The sequence below is a fragment of the Mycteria americana genome, chromosome 4 (assembly GCF_035582795.1).
Source record: "Mycteria americana isolate JAX WOST 10 ecotype Jacksonville Zoo and Gardens chromosome 4, USCA_MyAme_1.0, whole genome shotgun sequence".
Classification (NCBI taxonomy): domain Eukaryota; kingdom Metazoa; phylum Chordata; class Aves; order Ciconiiformes; family Ciconiidae; genus Mycteria; species Mycteria americana.
This window is the reverse complement of record NC_134368.1, coordinates 62,078,877-62,095,404: the sequence shown is the minus strand read 5'-3', so window position 1 is coordinate 62,095,404 and position 16,528 is coordinate 62,078,877. Positions and strand designations below refer to the sequence as shown.

The following is a 16,528-nucleotide window of genomic DNA, read 5'->3' as shown; positions in this document are numbered from 1 at the left end:
AACAGCCCAAAACACAAAAATACAATGCTGAGGTGGAAAAAAAAAATCAGTTCTCAGCTCTGGCATCAAACACTTATCTTCAAAAAGATTTGTCTGTCCAGATATTTTCACAATGTATGCGAGTATTAATGCAGCACACTATCGTAAGGCATATAGATGTTCTTCCTGGTCAAGTATATTTTTGTGATGTTGAGCAAAAACATTTGGTAGCTCAGGGTTTTCATGCCCGGATTGCTTTCTCCTGCCAAAACAGAAAACAGTTAGGACCTGGCAATGCTACCGAAATACAGGACATTTGGTGGAAGCAATACTCAGAGACTACACTGAACTACATCCACAGTAACTAAACATACAATTAGGTGGCTTTCCACCCCACAGCCTAAGCAAAAGTATTGCTATCATCTACCATTAGATATGTCACCCAGTGATGGCCAGCCTTTCCCCTCCTGAAGTCTGCAGGTAAAATGGGTCTCCTGCTCCAGCTGAAGTCAAGCACCAGTACCTAAGTGCTCCTGAACCACACGGCATTTTCTTTTTAATGGGATAAAAAGGGTGATCTTAAAATACACTTCAAAATAGGACAGACATAAATAACATGTTCCATATTATAACTGTATACTATTTTAAAAAGCAAGAGAAGGGAGTGCAGTTGCTAAAATGGCAGGTTTACCCAAATTCCTTCTATTACAATCACTGTAATTAAACTGTGCAGAACAGTATATTCCTGTCTTAAGTTGCAATGGATGCAAAACAAGTATTGATCTACATTGTACAACTTAATTAAAACTTGTCCTGGAGATGCTACTAATGAATGTAATTAGATAGTGTGTTTGATGTCACAAACTTCTTCATGACATGCTAACTAAGGAAAAAAGCAGAAAAAGTGCTTTTTTTCAAACATCAGATCATAAAAAGAACATGATACAACTAAATATTGTATTATCTTTCTATCAACGACAATTTTTAAATTGCTGTTATTAACTTCAATTTCAAAATAATTTGCTGCATATGAAAAGATAATACAACCCATTCAACTCTAACTCAAGTCAGTGGGAATTTTCCTACTGGTGAGTCAGCCAGCAGAGCTGAATACTAAATCTCCAGTTAGAGAAGACTCAATTCCTCCCTCATTTCAGTAGAATTCTGCATAGAGCAAAATAAATAGGAGAGGACGGGATACACCTTTTGACAGGTGCCACACAGTAACCCAAAATTCACAGGCCAGGAAGACAAAAGCCACAAGTGACTAAGCTCCCCCTGTGCCTGGGCTGCTCTGGAGACCAGAGAGGCTCCTGGCACAGCTCAGACAGCTCCGAGGGGCTACTAAGGCACAGCAGACTCTCCGGCTGCCCCATGGGCTTCTGCCCAGGACTGCTTTCACAGTATATCTTCTAAAATACTGCATTACATTGATCTGCTCTGAGGAATATATTTAGCCAGTACTTACTCTAAATTGCTTGCAAGGACTGAAATGTTTTGCTTTGAGAATCCCCAAAATTCTGGTATAAACACAAACTACCACTGCTCCATCTAGATACAAGATAGCTGCATCTTCCCCATCACCATCCTACCCAGTCATTTCCAGTACATCTGTCCTTTAACTTGCATCATTGCCAGGTTCCAACCCCACCCCGATTCAGCCTCGAACCAAGCCAGAGCCCCAGCATCCCTTCTCCAAGGGGGTGGCTCCTCTGATCGCCCAGCTGCACGAGCTCCCCACACAGGGTGACAGTGCTACCAACACTTTTCGGATGCTCTTTCAGGCAGCCTTCCCATCCCACACTGCTGGAGAGGCCACCAGCACACAGTCCCACTACACAAGTCCATAGGGGCTCAGCACCACCTGTCCTCCCACCACCTTCCATTCTGGCAAGAACATTATTTTTGCTGAAATGGCTTTCATCAAAAACTGCAGATTGGCCAGGCTGGGGAAGAAACAGCGGGCAAACAGCAGGTAAAGTATGTACCTGCAACATGGAGGAAACCATTTTAGCAGAGACTTTAGACAAGGGCTGCTGTCATCCCAAACAGATGCTTCCATAACTCACCATGTTGCTACTTGGGAAGGGATGAAGCTTTTTTGCACCTGAACAAGAAACTCTGAAACTGTCTCTGGTTCAACCCACAGCAAGACAGAGAAAGAGACCAGAAGACTTCTCCAGAGCAGCAGAACCAGTTCCTCCCCATCCAACCTGCTACGACCGTCATGTGCATTTGGCCATGGCTGTCTAATAACTAACTAACCCAAACACTCAGGTCACTGAAGGAGGTAATTCAGGAGAGCCTCCAACTATGGTGCTTAAGGCTTCCGTACTTCAGGAGGTCTAGTGCCAGCTCCTGTATAGCTTGGGACTCCTGGACCAGCCCCAATGCTGTAGATTCTCCACAGGCATAACCCAGAGCTGTACTCAGCAGCCCTTGGGATGCAGGAGAGCTTACCCCACTGAAATGTCTCTAGAAATCATTAGCAACTCTGCTTGGCCCATAACCTTAAAAGCCTCCAAAATAACAGAACTCATTTATTCCCACTTCCTTTCTCCTCAGCACCAGCTAGCTATGTCTCAACAAACAAGCAAGAAACCTCAGAGCCCATAAGCACTCTTAGCATCCGTATTTTTGCCAGCAAACTTGGAAGAGGCGCGTGCGCACACATTCAAAAATGTTTTCTGCTCATCTCCACCATCAGTGCATCCATCCCACAAGTCCTAATTATTTCTAATGCTCAGTCAAGGGGAACACAAAACCACACAGATCTATATCATCATTAACTTCCATGCCTTTAGGGTAGGATAAATGATGATTAAGTCTAAAGTCATACCACAGCTTTTTTTTTTTTTTCTCCTTTTTTAATACAGAATAATAGCCCGGGGAATTTGCATACACTCTTGTTCTCAGACAGGCTAGTTACTATGGGTGAGCAATCAAGTTACAATAAAACCAGACGTGATCTAAACCTTTGCCCTGAACTCTAGCTGGTGAATTAGTAGTGTTTTTTCACTCAGGAATCTGACAGGGAGACTGGATACGGCTTTTTACTCAAACATCCCCATCACGTTCATACAGCCAGCATTTAGCAGCTTCACTATGGCTACAACAGGGATTGTGGCTGGAAGGAAGCACAAGAAATGCCAGGGCTGATAGCCTCCAACGTTGACCTAAACCACACTGCAGAGCACCCCATCTGACACAGCCACCAAAACCAGTGCCATGTGGCAGCATTAGTTTGCCCAGGCAAAAGCAGGACAGGCCTGTCATGATGGTACAATGCCTGAAGTAGAAGCCACCGATCCATCCATTTTTTCGGTCACACCACTGAAGCGAGATGGCTCCTCTGGCTCTGGTCTGGAGCAGGATCAGCTGGAGCAGCTTCATTTTCTTCACTCCAATTTCAAAAGGAAAAAAAACCCAAAAACCAACAGGAAAAAAAAAAAAATCCCCCACCAACAGGCTAAAACACTGAGCACTTCAGATCCTACCAGCCACACGTCCTCCTGCCATTTCAGCATCTAAGGATCTTCCAGAAAAACTTTCATTGCTCACACTGGGGCAAAATCTCTGCAGGCATACTAAAGACTGAACTCTTCTGGGTTGCTATGGTCTTTGAGCTGATTTCCAATAAATCCTTATACACCACAGTAGTACTGCTCTTCAGCAGCACCATTTGCAAGCTAAGGCTTACCACAGGGCATGCTCTACCAAAGTTTATCCTGACAAATTGCTCTAGAACAGGCAAAATGGTCAGGATAGCAAAAGCTGATGGAGTTTATGCCATGAAGCTGTAAAGCCATAAGAACCTCTTTTATTTCACTGAAATACACCTAGAGCAGGAGGAAAAGAACATCCTCTTTGACTAAATCAATACCCTATAAGTACAGTTTCCATCACAAAATAAACAGGAGCAAAGCAACCTTCCTTAAATCTTCCATAAATATTTCAAAACACCACACGATTTCTAAAGTAGCACATTTTTAAACAATAACATTTGAATCAAAATGTTTTGTTTTAAACAACTGAAGCAAAACTCTGCCTTAATACATTTGTTCTGAATTGAACAGGAATCTGAACCTTGTTTTGGGTAACCTGAACCTGAACTCCCATATGAAAAAAAGGCGTGAATCAAGCACTCCTACATCCTCCTGCAGCTCCTGGCCCCCTTTGCACAGCACTCTGCAGGACGTAGCCACCCATGGAAAGGTCAGAGCTACATCAAGGTAGCCCCATCTCTGACCCAACACTCATAGCTTGTGGGAGCAACCACATTTAAAATACTTGTGAGAAACCTCTCATGGGAATACTCACACACTTCCAATTAAGCATGAGGTGAAACGCTCTGCTGGATGGGGGTCAAGGTGCACGACAAGATGCAACAGCAGCGCTTTGCAGCGAACCCTCATTGGGAGGTCTCCTGAATAGCATTACAGGCTTTCCACTAAGCTTCACGCCTCTGCTCCCCTCCTCTTTCCCAAGGCAGGGGGTATAGCTGCCAAAGACATCATCATTAACGGAGCTGGTTTCTCCTTGCACTGCATACTTCCCCATCCTTCCTCCTGCACTCCTGGAGTTCACAGCACTACCAAGACACACTGACCGCAGAGAACTCTTCATCATCATGAGTCAAAGTTTTCCTGCTTCATAAATCTTCGCCCGTTTTATTGCAGTATTGTTGCCATTCATTTTCCAACTGTTTTCCCTGTTGTGCCAAGTATTTCTTCAAGAAGTATAAATCCAAGACGCTCCAACAAGTGACAGTCAAAAATAATGCAAGAAAGCAAAAACAAATGAAAAAAATAAACTCTTGAAAGACATCAAAGTCATGAGGGAGCAGATGCTTTGTATTAATTAACTACACTGAGTTGGGACAAAAAAACATGCAGGCAAGAACCTCGGAAACATTTCCATCAGTGAAAACCAGCTACAGTGGAGTGCAAGCTGTAGCAGTACCTATTATTTATAGCCCACTGGAGGAAGAAAATATATACTACTTAATGAACTCACAAACTAATATTAACTGCAGATTTAAATTTTATTACGTTGGCTTCATTCTGCTCTAAGTTTTCTCATGATTCCCTTTCATAGCAAGAGCCAAAACGCTAGAATCTGCATCACAGATTTGTAGGTTTTTAAGGCCAGATGGACAACTGCAATCATAACATCAGCCAGAGAATTTTACCCAGTAATTTCTGCATTATGTGTGTAATTTGTTTGAACACACTGTTTACGAGTAGTGTGATATTGCCCTTTGACAAAGTTCTTCGGGTTGGCTGCATTTTTTCCCAGCAGGCACAACACTGGCTGCAGCTCCAGGGAGTGGGACCAAAAGCTCACTTCGGTAACTGGACCCACTAAAACAAATAGGAAACTGCAGATTTTTTCCTTACAAGGACTTGCACTCAAGACAAGAGGCAGTCATTTGTTCTTCCCACCATACATAACTTAAAAGCAGAAGTGGTCAGGAGATTATCAGCCTGACACCAACGTGCCTGGAAACTTAAAAACTCCCGTATGGTTTTCTTTTTTTTTTAAACAGCAAACACTACTACCATTCCCCCAAAATCACCATTTAATTGAAAAGGCATTATTCCCTGTGAAGGAAGTCAGTAAAATGCTTCCAGCCCCACTCATAAGATCCACTGGAAACAACGCTGTACCAACACAATAGCGGATCTCTGAGCTGGCTGCAGCACAAATCTTTTGGAGAAACCATCTGGGCAAGTATCAGCCTGCCATTAAGAATGAAAAAGAAGCTTCCACTGAAGGCAAGATACCTGCAACCTGACAACCAGTCTGCATGGAGAAACAAAATAGCAGTGCTGCCTGCAGACCCAGGGTATCTGCAAGTGGTTGAAGGAGTCTGCCAGTTTCTTGAAGACCCTACCTTAAAGCAAGCACCTTATTAAAGCACTCACATAAAGTCAAGCCCTAAAATCCTAACAGCTTCCCAATGCAATCAAAACACCTGCTGGCAGTGCCGAGATGAAATCTCACCTTCTTCCCTAAATCAGAGCATTACCAACTAAAAGCAGTATGGTCTCTGTTCCTAAAAGGTATCCTAAAAGACATGGAGAAATTCTGTTATGCATATAACTAAACTCAACAAAAGGAAAGAAACTCAGCACAGACACATCCAGAGCTGTCAAGGCTGTCAGCTTTCACTACCAGTGGACTTGCAAGACCTCACTGTCCAGCACCAATAAAGCCTTCCTGTTGACAATAATGACTACTCTGCTGCCACTGAGTTCACTCAAGTAGAAAAAAAAGGAACTGACATAATGCTTAGATAGCATTCAGGAGCAAAAAAAAAATGTTTAAGATGATCTGTTGGCTTTTCCAGGGGATTGACAGTTTATTCCTTCTGTTTCTGTTGAGGGAAGAGGGTGGAGGTTGCTAGTGGGAACAGCACATTGCCAACACATTTTAGGAAGAAATTGCACATGAACATTAGTAAAGCAAAGATGGATAAACCAAAATGACTGGGTTTTTTGGAGAAATTAACTTACAACGGCAAGTATGCAGATAGTTTCCTCAACTAGTTTCACTGGTTTGGGACATGCAAAACAGTTTAAAAAAATGATACAAGTCCACCCAGAAACATCATGAAATGCACATTACTGATGCCGAATAACTAATTTCCTCCCAGGTCTTTCTCTATCCCCTCAGAGAATTACAAAGTTCGAACTGGTTGTTCTGACCTCTTTCTAACATTAAGTGATCCAGGCTAGAGAACCCAGGAGTTAATACCTTGGCAAGAAACTTCAGTACTGCCCCCTGCACCAAATGAAGCAGCTGGCATGAAAGTCTGCAAGCCCAGGGTCCTACCCTCTCTCCTACAGGCTCAATACCTGCTACACAGCCACCTAAACTTAGAAGCTCTCAACTTCTGTGGAGGATTGCCTCCTCTCCATGCACACCCCACAAGGCACAGTTTGCTCAGGAGCATACCAGCTGACTCCCTGCTGATGCTCAGGAGCTTCAGCTCCTGATGCTGCCTTCAGCTGATGCCAGGGGGAAGATGAAGGGCAGGAGTCACCTTCTCCCTCCGGGCTGCCAGACCAGCTCATGTAGGTAATTCCCTGATTTGCTGTGATAGTACATGCTACATCACCTTCTCCAGGAGGCATCTCTCATCTTTCCAGCTGGATCCTTCCATCCTGGGCAGCTCTACCTGGTCAGAGTCCTCCTAACATACCTCCTGCACAACGCAAATACCAGGGAAGAGGTAGAGAAAAGGAGGGTGTTTCCCACCACCGACACTCCCAGTGAGACAGTCACAGCACGCACTGAATGCTCCCATGGCAATTATTCTGGCCCAAAGCATCTTTAGTCCTCTTTGCAAAGCAGAAGCAGGAAGACTGCGCTCGTACGCACAGCCCAGGGCAGCCTGCAGGTCCCAGCAGCCTTGTCCACAGCAGGCAACGTGCCACTGGACCTCTGCAAACAGCTACCCATCACCTCCCACCTCCCAAACCCAGAAGTCAAGTGCTGCGAATCACAGTGCTTATGTCTCCTCCCAACTGTCCCCTCTTGACTAGCTTCCTTGCAGAAGACAGGGATAATTGCTTTCTACCTCCAAGAGGATAAGCGCATTAAACCTTCGGAGAGGCTCAGATACTGCACTGACCAAAGCCATAGCAAATACCAAAACTGAGACTGTAAGAGATATAATAGGTCAAAGAGACAACTAAAAGGGTAACAAATCCCTAGAGAGACCTAAGCTTCTGAAGGCCAGTGCTCAAGTTTGCCAATACAGCTGGCTGTGAAAGCAACTGGGGCAGCAAATACTTTCACCTTAGCAAAACCTGTCACCTCAGTGTCCAGCTGGTCGCAGAGCAGAGTGAGGGACAGGCACGACGTGAACACAGAAGCTAATCCATCTCTCCGTTCTGCCTGTGCCAAAAAACAGGGACATCTTAAGAACAAAATATATTTTCAAAGGAAAAAAGGATTCTCTACTAGCTTTTGTAACACACAGCAATTTTACAGCAGAGATGAAAGAAAATGAGTTTAGTAAAGAGTAAGTTGTAAAAAAAAAAAAAAAATTGTTCATTCCAATGCAATCATTAACACAGTATTTCTGCAACATTCTCTGAGTAAAGAAAAATACCTAGCTCAAGTCCATCCTGGTTGAAATGAGGCCCCATCTCTCACCAGCACTTTTGGTCAGTGAGAAAGGTGCACTTATGACAGATATTTCAATTCTGTGTTTAGATGTTTTACTATAAGCACAAGTTTTTTCTTTTTTTTTTTTAAAAACCTTTTTAATGGATAGCAGGCTGAGTATCTGCTGAAGAGCTCACTGAATACTCTTTCCTCCATAGAAGTGAGCACTTAATAACTAAGAAATTCAGTGCTTCTACAAAGTGACTGATCTGTGTGTGTTTGGTTTTTTTACATCTCATTTTGCCCTTGAACCACATACAGATTTAATTTATTTCCTAAAAAGGAAGTGAGAATATTAAAAAAACTGCCAAAAAAGTTTGGTTTTTTTTATTTTGGGGCAGGTTCTCACTTCCCTGACTTCCCTGAGCAATGTTTAAAGCTAGTCTCTATTCAAGAATATACATACCTGCACACTTACAGGAATAGACCACTAAAAACGTAGCTCCGAGTCAGAAAGACCGGGGGGGAACTAACAGCCCCACTTCTGCTCAAAAACCTAAAGCCAACAGGGTCCAACACCATCACTCAGCTGAGCAATCTCAGCTAGACTTTCCTGTGCTCGCTCAGCGCATGATGGAAACAAGGATGCCTGCAGAAGCAGCACAGAAATCCTCGGAACAATAAAGTGTAAAACCAGCAAGATCAGAGAGCAAGGCACCACATAATAAACTGTCCTGGCTTTGCAATTTCTGCCAGATTTTACAAAATCCTGCTCCCATCTCCCCCTCCCTCCCCCCCAAACCTGCTGCAAAACACCTTGTATTTTAGTGAAAAGAATAAACATTTATTTACAGGTGAGATCTTGTTTTCTTATCTAACAGAAAGAACACCAGACATGGAGATGGACTGTATACTGGAGCTAAAAAGTTAGGTAACAGTGGGAGAGTTAACAGTGGAGAGGGAAGAAGTTGTCAGACAAACCCACTAAATCTAAACCCCTTTCTCCCGTGGCACCTGCCAGTTTACTTATCTGCAAATTGATGTGCAAATAGCTGCTTTATACATCAAATTATGGTGTCAACATTTATGACACTATAAGCATACCATCTGTCAGTGGATCTGTTTAAGACGGTTTGCCTGTTTTCCACTATTTATTGCAATTTTTAAGATAAGCTTCAAAAGAAAACAGGTACTATCTTGGAGTCAATCTTTGCTATTGTCTATTTCCCTTTTTTTAAACGTGTCATTAGGCAGCAATGCTTTTAGTCATATACTTAAAAGTGCTGTGTTTCAAATGTTGTTTTACTGTCAAAAGGATAGTAGTTTCCATTTTAAAGCCATGACTGAGTCATTCTAAACCTCTTGAAAAGCCATATATCACACATCAGACTGATCCCAAAAAGACCATTAGACATGAGCTGTCCTTCCTCATACCAGTAATTCTACTGCAGTAAATTTAAAAGTTAATGGGATTGCTCCTGTGAGTAAAATAAACACACGGCACTGATGCTATGCTCTGCTATCATGGAAAGCACAGAGGGAACCATTCCAATACATGAAATTAAGAACAGATACCTCCTCAAAGCCTCTTTACGAAGCACTGTGAGCAGACTGAAACGTGTCCAAACTTACCCGTTCTGCATACACAAGGTATATGCATGCTAGCAGTACTTAATACCTACAGAATTACACAAAATGCAATAGCTGTGTGAATGCATGACATACAAAGCCAAGCTACTACGAGCAACCTAATAAGCCAAGTGTTCTGATCAGGTGTATTTTTACCCAAAGCATTAGACTAATTGGAATACACTGATATTAAAATTACGACTATTTTCACACCTGTTTCTACTAAATACACAAAAAAAACTCCCTGAAAAATACTTCATTCACTGATTAAAGATAAATATTGTGATGTTACACCTAAATATGCATTTATCCAGTGTGCCATGACACAGAAATTATATGTCAGTATGAAACAACACACAGAAGTCAACACACTGAGAACAGGTAGGCTCATTCCAGGCTCTGGCATGAATAATCTGCAAATTACAACCTTCCTTTATTTTTGCCTGCACCAGACCCACCCCTTTAATTGTACTCATTTATTCATTCATTCAAATTAAAAATGATACAGTAAGATAAAGCGAGCTTCAAAAAAACCTGGAAGAATTAAGAGGAAGAGGACCAAACGCAGGAGTTTGGTGTAACTAAAGAATATCCTTCTAGTCTTAAAACAAATACAACACATTTCAAAGTCAGACTAATTTTGACTTTGTCACCTTTGTCTATGTAAGTCAACGTCATTACTTCAAACTGTATTCCTTTTGATTTGCTTAACAATATACTTCACTGTTACAGCACTGCGTCATCAGCACTTACTTCTGCGGAAAAGCCCTAAAATGAAATATACTTTGTATCTACGGACAATTACGCAAGCACGTTGTGGAGTTACTTTGTTACAAGCAATCAGATATAGTGTACTCCATTCTTTTAATTTGCCCGCATGACACTTTTTAAGGTCATCTGGGTGACATCCAAATGAGATCTGCAAACCAATCCAAATCCACACGCGATGCATAACAAATTATGAAGTTTAGGGTGGAGGGGAGGTCTTTAAATGATTCCTTCGTTCATTCTGTGTTTTACATAAATAATTTATATAAGCCACTTCCCAAACCCTAGTACGTACAACAGAAAGATTTAAAACACATACATTTTTAAACTAAAGGAGGTGCAGGAAGCCCAGTTGCATACTGCAGGGCTGCCTCTCACACCCCTTCATCATAGGGAATGCATTTTAAAGTAATAACGTACTTCCGAAATACCAGCACTTCAAAATTGTGTAATACTTCCAGTGTACTCTTTGGAATATTTTTTTTGTGACTAATTTCTGAATTTGTAAAAATAGTCAGAGGGAAGAAGGAAATCTCTGGTTCTAATCAATGAACTCTGCTAAAGAGTTAAAAATAATGGCCAAACAATACTTGAAAATGCATGAAATAGCGTTGAGCCTTCATCCTTCACTACATGTTTTGCTTTTAGTATATAAACTGAGAAAAGGTGATTGAAATCAAAATCTGTTTTGTTTCCCTATTATAGGAAAACCTGGGAAAAAAATTAATTCAATTTTCCCAATGTATATCCTTCAACCCATAACTGGAGATATATCTATGAAGGTGATCAGGTTTATGATACAGGCTGGGCACTTGATACTTCCCCATAAAAATGGCAGGAGCTTCTGAAACTCAGTTGCCCTTCCAAAAACCTATTTCCATGCCAAGGAACCCAAACACTAAATTTACATTTTTTTCCTCTAAATCTTAACCTAGATTCTTAAAGCATTTTCCCCTAAGTGTCCCTCCACTAGAGGGTAAAACATAAAATCATGCACTGTGAATTGTTAACTGCATGTATCTTATCCTACGGTCACTGTGTGTTACAGTAAGATTTAGAGAAACAAAAAGATGTGACACAGGGTTAAAGAAAAAAGTAATTATGAGAATTTGTCATCCTCTATGCAACTACATACGTGTTATAAACCTACACAGCACAGAGTATGTAGCTAGTTGTTTAAGCATGGTGAGTAGGATGAGGAGTAATAAAAACAAAATGCAGAAAAACCAATACCACCAACTTTTGAAAATCTTATTCACAGGTCTAAGATGGCTACCTCCATCCGAGCAACAGTAAAGTTCCCAACCAGCTGAACATGACAACTAACCCCAGGGGAGAATCCCTCTCTTCAGAGCCCAGAAGCAGCCAAACTGAACTTCTCAAACCCAAACCGGTGACAAGTGTCAGTGGCATACAGCTAGGCAGGTGGACTTCAGCATCTGAGGTTTCTCATGCATTAGGCTTCACGTACTGCAGGGTGAGCCGTTCCCAGAAGTGGAGCTGTTCAGTAGTAATTGGCAAAGGAGACATGCTGTGAGAAGCACTTGTCAAATAATGCTTGTTTACAAATAAATCTCCAAGCAGCAAAGGACAGCAGCTATTGAGTAAGTTCAGGTCTGCAGTCAGACCCCTCCTACCAGCAGTCTTTTAGCTTTGCGTTTACTGAAGAGACAAGAATTACAGAGCAGCAGTCGGAAAAGTAGCAGGAGAGAGACCCTGAAGCAAGCATTCACACTGCTGAGCATTACTGTAATATTCCCCCGCAACCTCCCTGTAAAGACGACACTAAATCCGTTTGCTAGGAAGCTTCGTTAATTCTTTCCAGTACCATTTCCTGTCGTGTAAAAGTCCTATTCTGCAGCTGCCTGTTCGTGCAGAGACACCTCTACGCTCGGCGAACGGTCCCATTGACTCCATGAGTACTATCCAGATTTTCCAAGAACTGGCAAGGATGACCAAGACAGGGCTCGGAGCATCTGCCGGTCTCTCGGCAATGTATTAGGGCAGACCAGAGCACACAGGACAGTGTGCCTCCCAACAGGCAGGTGAGTAACAGGGAGAGCCCTTTGAAAGCAGCCACACTGCCTTCCCGGCATCGCTCCCACGGGTGAACTCATCTGAAACCGCGTGGGGGCAGAAGGATTGGGCCCACCGTTATCTTACCAAGGCAAAGCCATTTCCATCATCCCCCAAACCAACGCACTTCCTGAACATTTGATATCTTCACATACAGAGGAACAGCATATTTTCCCTTTCCTCCGCACTTTTTTTTTTTTTTTTTTTTGAAGAAAACTGTGATTCACATTATTCTCGCTCTCCAAAATAAATTACAGCTAGCTGGTTACCTCAGGCCACATCTTTGAAATTCTGGTACGGTTTTCCTTCACCAACCCCTGCATACCTCCTCCTTCTAAAGGAGTTTCACAAATAATTACGGTGCATCATGAAACCAACCCGCTATGAGCAGCCGGCATCCCCTTCAGATGCTGAACTTCTCCACCCATTGCTTTCACATTACAGCCTGCCCGCGGATCCAAAAATAATCATAAAAAGCCCCAAGCAGTGCCCACACCACGTACAGGGAAAGAAACAGTCCGGGTTGAAAGCCTGGAAGTACCGTGGCTTGACAAGAAGCCTGGACACATGGTTTTGGCTATTGGCCTCACAGAGATTAAACGCACAAAAAAAAAAAAAAAAATCAGTCCCCAGCAGTCACGCTCCGCTGCGTTGCGGGTTAAATACCGGCACCTCCGCGGCTTCCTCTCCTTTTTATATATGTATTTTAAGCCGCGAAGTAAGCGCACTGCGGCCAGCGCTTGCAGGGCTCCTCACCGGGAGCCTCCCCCAGCCCGCCCCGGCACCGCCGAGCCCCGGCCGGCCCCGCTCCCGCTCCGCCTGCCCGCACCCCCACAAGACCCCCCGCCCGGTGCAAACTCCCCCGTGCAAAGCCCTGCAGCCCGCCCCGTGCAAAGCTCTGCAAACCCACCCGCACGAACGCACCTGTGCAACTCCCCCGGTACAAACCGCTAGAAAACACGGCCGTGCAAACCCACCCGTGCAAAGGCAACTATGCAACACGCCCCCCCCCCCCCCCCCCAAAAAAAAGAAAAAAAGACACACCGCAAAACGCGTCCGTGCCAAGGCATCTGTGCAAACCCACCCGTGCAAGCCTGCCCGCGCCCGGAGGCAGCGCTGCCTCCCCGCTCCCGACCCGGGGGACGCGCAGCGGCCGCTGCCACCTCCCTTCCCCGGGACTCCCCCAGCCCCGTGGGCCGGTGTCGCCCGCTTCCCCCCGCGCGGCATCCGCCTCCCCGCGGGCAGAGCCCCGCTTCGCCTGCCCCGAAATGTTCCACAATTGAGTCAGGTGAGCCCGAAGCAGCGCACGGCCGCGCAGCCCCCCTCCTCGGCGGGCGCTGCCCCGACGGCCCGGCTGCCCCGTCCCCGCTCACCCTCGCTGCCGGGGCTGGCCAGCAGACTCCGGAGCGCGGCACACAGCAGCAACGGCAGGAAGCACGTCCAACCGGGAGCCGGCGCCCCGGCGCGGCCGGCCCAGCCGCCGGCGCCCCGCGGCCCCATCCCGCCGCCCCTCAGCGCATGGGGCGGCGGCTCCCCCCGGGCGCTGCCCGCTCGGGTCGGCTCGGGACGGGACGGGGCAGGCTGGCAGCGCGGCTCCGCTCCGCTCCCGTCCAGCCGCCGACGCGACTGGGGAGCCGGGGGGCGGGGAGGGGGGAGGCGGCCCCGCGCCGCCGCGGATACGCCCCCGACGGGGCGGACCCGCCGCCGTCGCCATCCCGTGCGGGGGACGGCGCCCGCCGCGCCTCGGGACGCCCCGGGGCGCAGCGGGGACCGCAGCTAAAATGGCTGCCCTGCGGGAACAGCCCCCCCGGACCCGCGGGGGAGAGCGGGCGGCAGCGCCGTCCCTGCGGGGCGTCCCTCGGGAGCCCGCTGAGGGGGGACGGGAAGCCCCAGTGCTCCCCGCAGCCGCCGCGGGTCGCGGTCCCAAAAACTTCCCCCTCAGCCCTCAGAGCCGGGCAAAGCGTGATTTCACACGGCGGGCAAGCCTGAGAGGAAGGCGCGTCCCCGGCCAGGAAAGCAAAAATGCCAGAAACTCCGCAATGGAGCCCACAGAAAGATGATTTTTCAGGTGCGTTTTACCTCAGGTCACCACCAGAGCACAGCTTTGAATCCAGTGCTGACAACCAGTTTAACAGAAGTTTTCACTGAGGTTTTTTACCCCTCAGAGCCCTAGTCGTCACCCATTTCATCTTCCTAAAAAAATAAATCCCAAAAGTATGAGAAATTAGTTCCTGAGGTTTATTCACCCAAATCAGTTCCTCCCCTGAGGAGACTACCTCCAGACAAGCCAACAAAAGACAAAACCGCAGCCTTGCAGGTGCACAAGCAGCAAGTCAAGGTTGACCAAAACCCTTCTCACCTGGTGCTGCCTCCTCCATTTCACCCCACTGCCAGGACTTTGGCCTGTTCATTTATATTATAAAAGCAGTAACCAAAGGTTGAGCACCTGCAAAAGGCTCTCCCTCCAGGGAGCAAGGCTCAGGACCAGGGCTCCAAACAAGTTGCAATCAAAATTACAAAATCCCCAAAGCCAGTTTTAAGAGGACAAGTAGTCTTCAACCAGGAACTGCCAACAACACAGCTCTCTACACTGTCATTGCTCATTTTTTATTCATAAGTAGCTGGACAGTGTGTTTCTGTGCCCTTGTACCATATACAAGCCTCAGCTACTGCCAAAATAGAAATGTAGTCCTGAACTGTACATGCATATTATTTTCAAAAGTGTTTGCTGCTTTTGCAAGAGGATTTTCTACGTCGAGCTATTCAACATTTTTACTGCCACCAGGAGGACAAGGAAGGGGCTTTGCTTTACAACATGAGGTACATCAGTAAAGTTGCCAGCCAAATGAAAAGTATGGCATGCGTCTGTTTACAGAAGTGCATCAGATCTTCACTATTCAAATATCCTCCTAGTCATTCAAAAGGCACTAAGGTTTGCCATCAGACCACCCCTGCATAAAGCTGCATGGCCAGGTCCTCAGCTGGGATAAATCACAGCTGAGAACATCTGACCCCAGCCCTGCATCAGATTTAGGATGGGGGTAGCACCATGTGGTATACTCATTTCTAGGGATTTGCCATCTGTGGAAGCAGTGGTGAGTTTTGCCTGGCAATGCAGGAAAACATCATCAGAAACAGAACCTTGCTAGCATAGTAAAAAGGATCAGATGACAAAGTAAAATGCCAAGCTGGATGGGAGCCTCCGCTGGCCAAGGGGCTAGCAGCTAGTAGCTGCTGTAGCTAGACAAGTCTCTCATCACAATCTCATGTCAAACTCTTGTTTGCTCTCGATTTTCGGCTGCTGCTTGGCAGTCATAAACTGCTGTTTGGACTGCCAGCCTTATAATTTAGAGGAGTTTCAGATGATATGTTAGTGACATCTTAATTTTCTAGGAAACACTGAGATGAGCTTTATATGATTCATAAGCTACTTAAGAGTAGCCACCATGCTCTAGGTTTCATCCCAGCTGCCTTTTTCCCTGCAGGAAACCAGCTCTTATTTCAAGACATTTGGTTTGTTCTCCACCCTGGCTGTGGCACAGGAAGAGTGTCCCAACCTTATCTCCCAGGACATCATTGAGTACTGATAAAAAGTAAATACAGCCTTATAAAAGGGTTATTGCCTTATCCCCAAATGAAGGGTATTGCAACTTTATGCACTGTCTAGTGGATCCTATCTGGTGGGGGCTCAGTCTTCTACAACTCTCCTCCTGGCTTTGCCACCAATCTTATTAGTAATCTGCAGGAGGTAGTTCTCTCCTGCCTTGTGCCTCATCAGTGCACCCAGTGGACTCTTAAAGAGAGGACAGAAATTTTAGCAAAGTGCTGCAGCATTCCTCATAGCTTTGATGGGTAATCAGAGAGAACCTGGACAATCTGATGGGATCCCTTCCTATCTCCCACCAAAGAGTATATCTTTTATTGCTTTGAGTAAATTCACTGTAAAAATCACAAGGTA

The 16,528-nt window shown here is 45.4% G+C and overlaps 1 protein-coding gene across 9 annotated transcripts in view; it reads right to left on the bottom strand.

Moving 5' to 3' along the window:
* Positions 1-14,203, bottom strand: part of EPHA5 (EPH receptor A5) — a 216,182-nt gene extending 201,979 nt beyond the window's left edge. For all 9 annotated transcript variants that reach the window (XM_075500803.1, XM_075500805.1, XM_075500806.1 and 6 more), the window contains exon 1: positions 13,944-14,203. In XM_075500803.1, coding sequence (XP_075356918.1) covers positions 13,944-14,070 — 127 coding nt within the window. In that variant the 5' untranslated portion in view covers positions 14,071-14,203. The remainder of the gene's footprint in view (positions 1-13,943) is intronic.
* Positions 14,204-16,528: the final 2,325 nt, after the last annotated feature.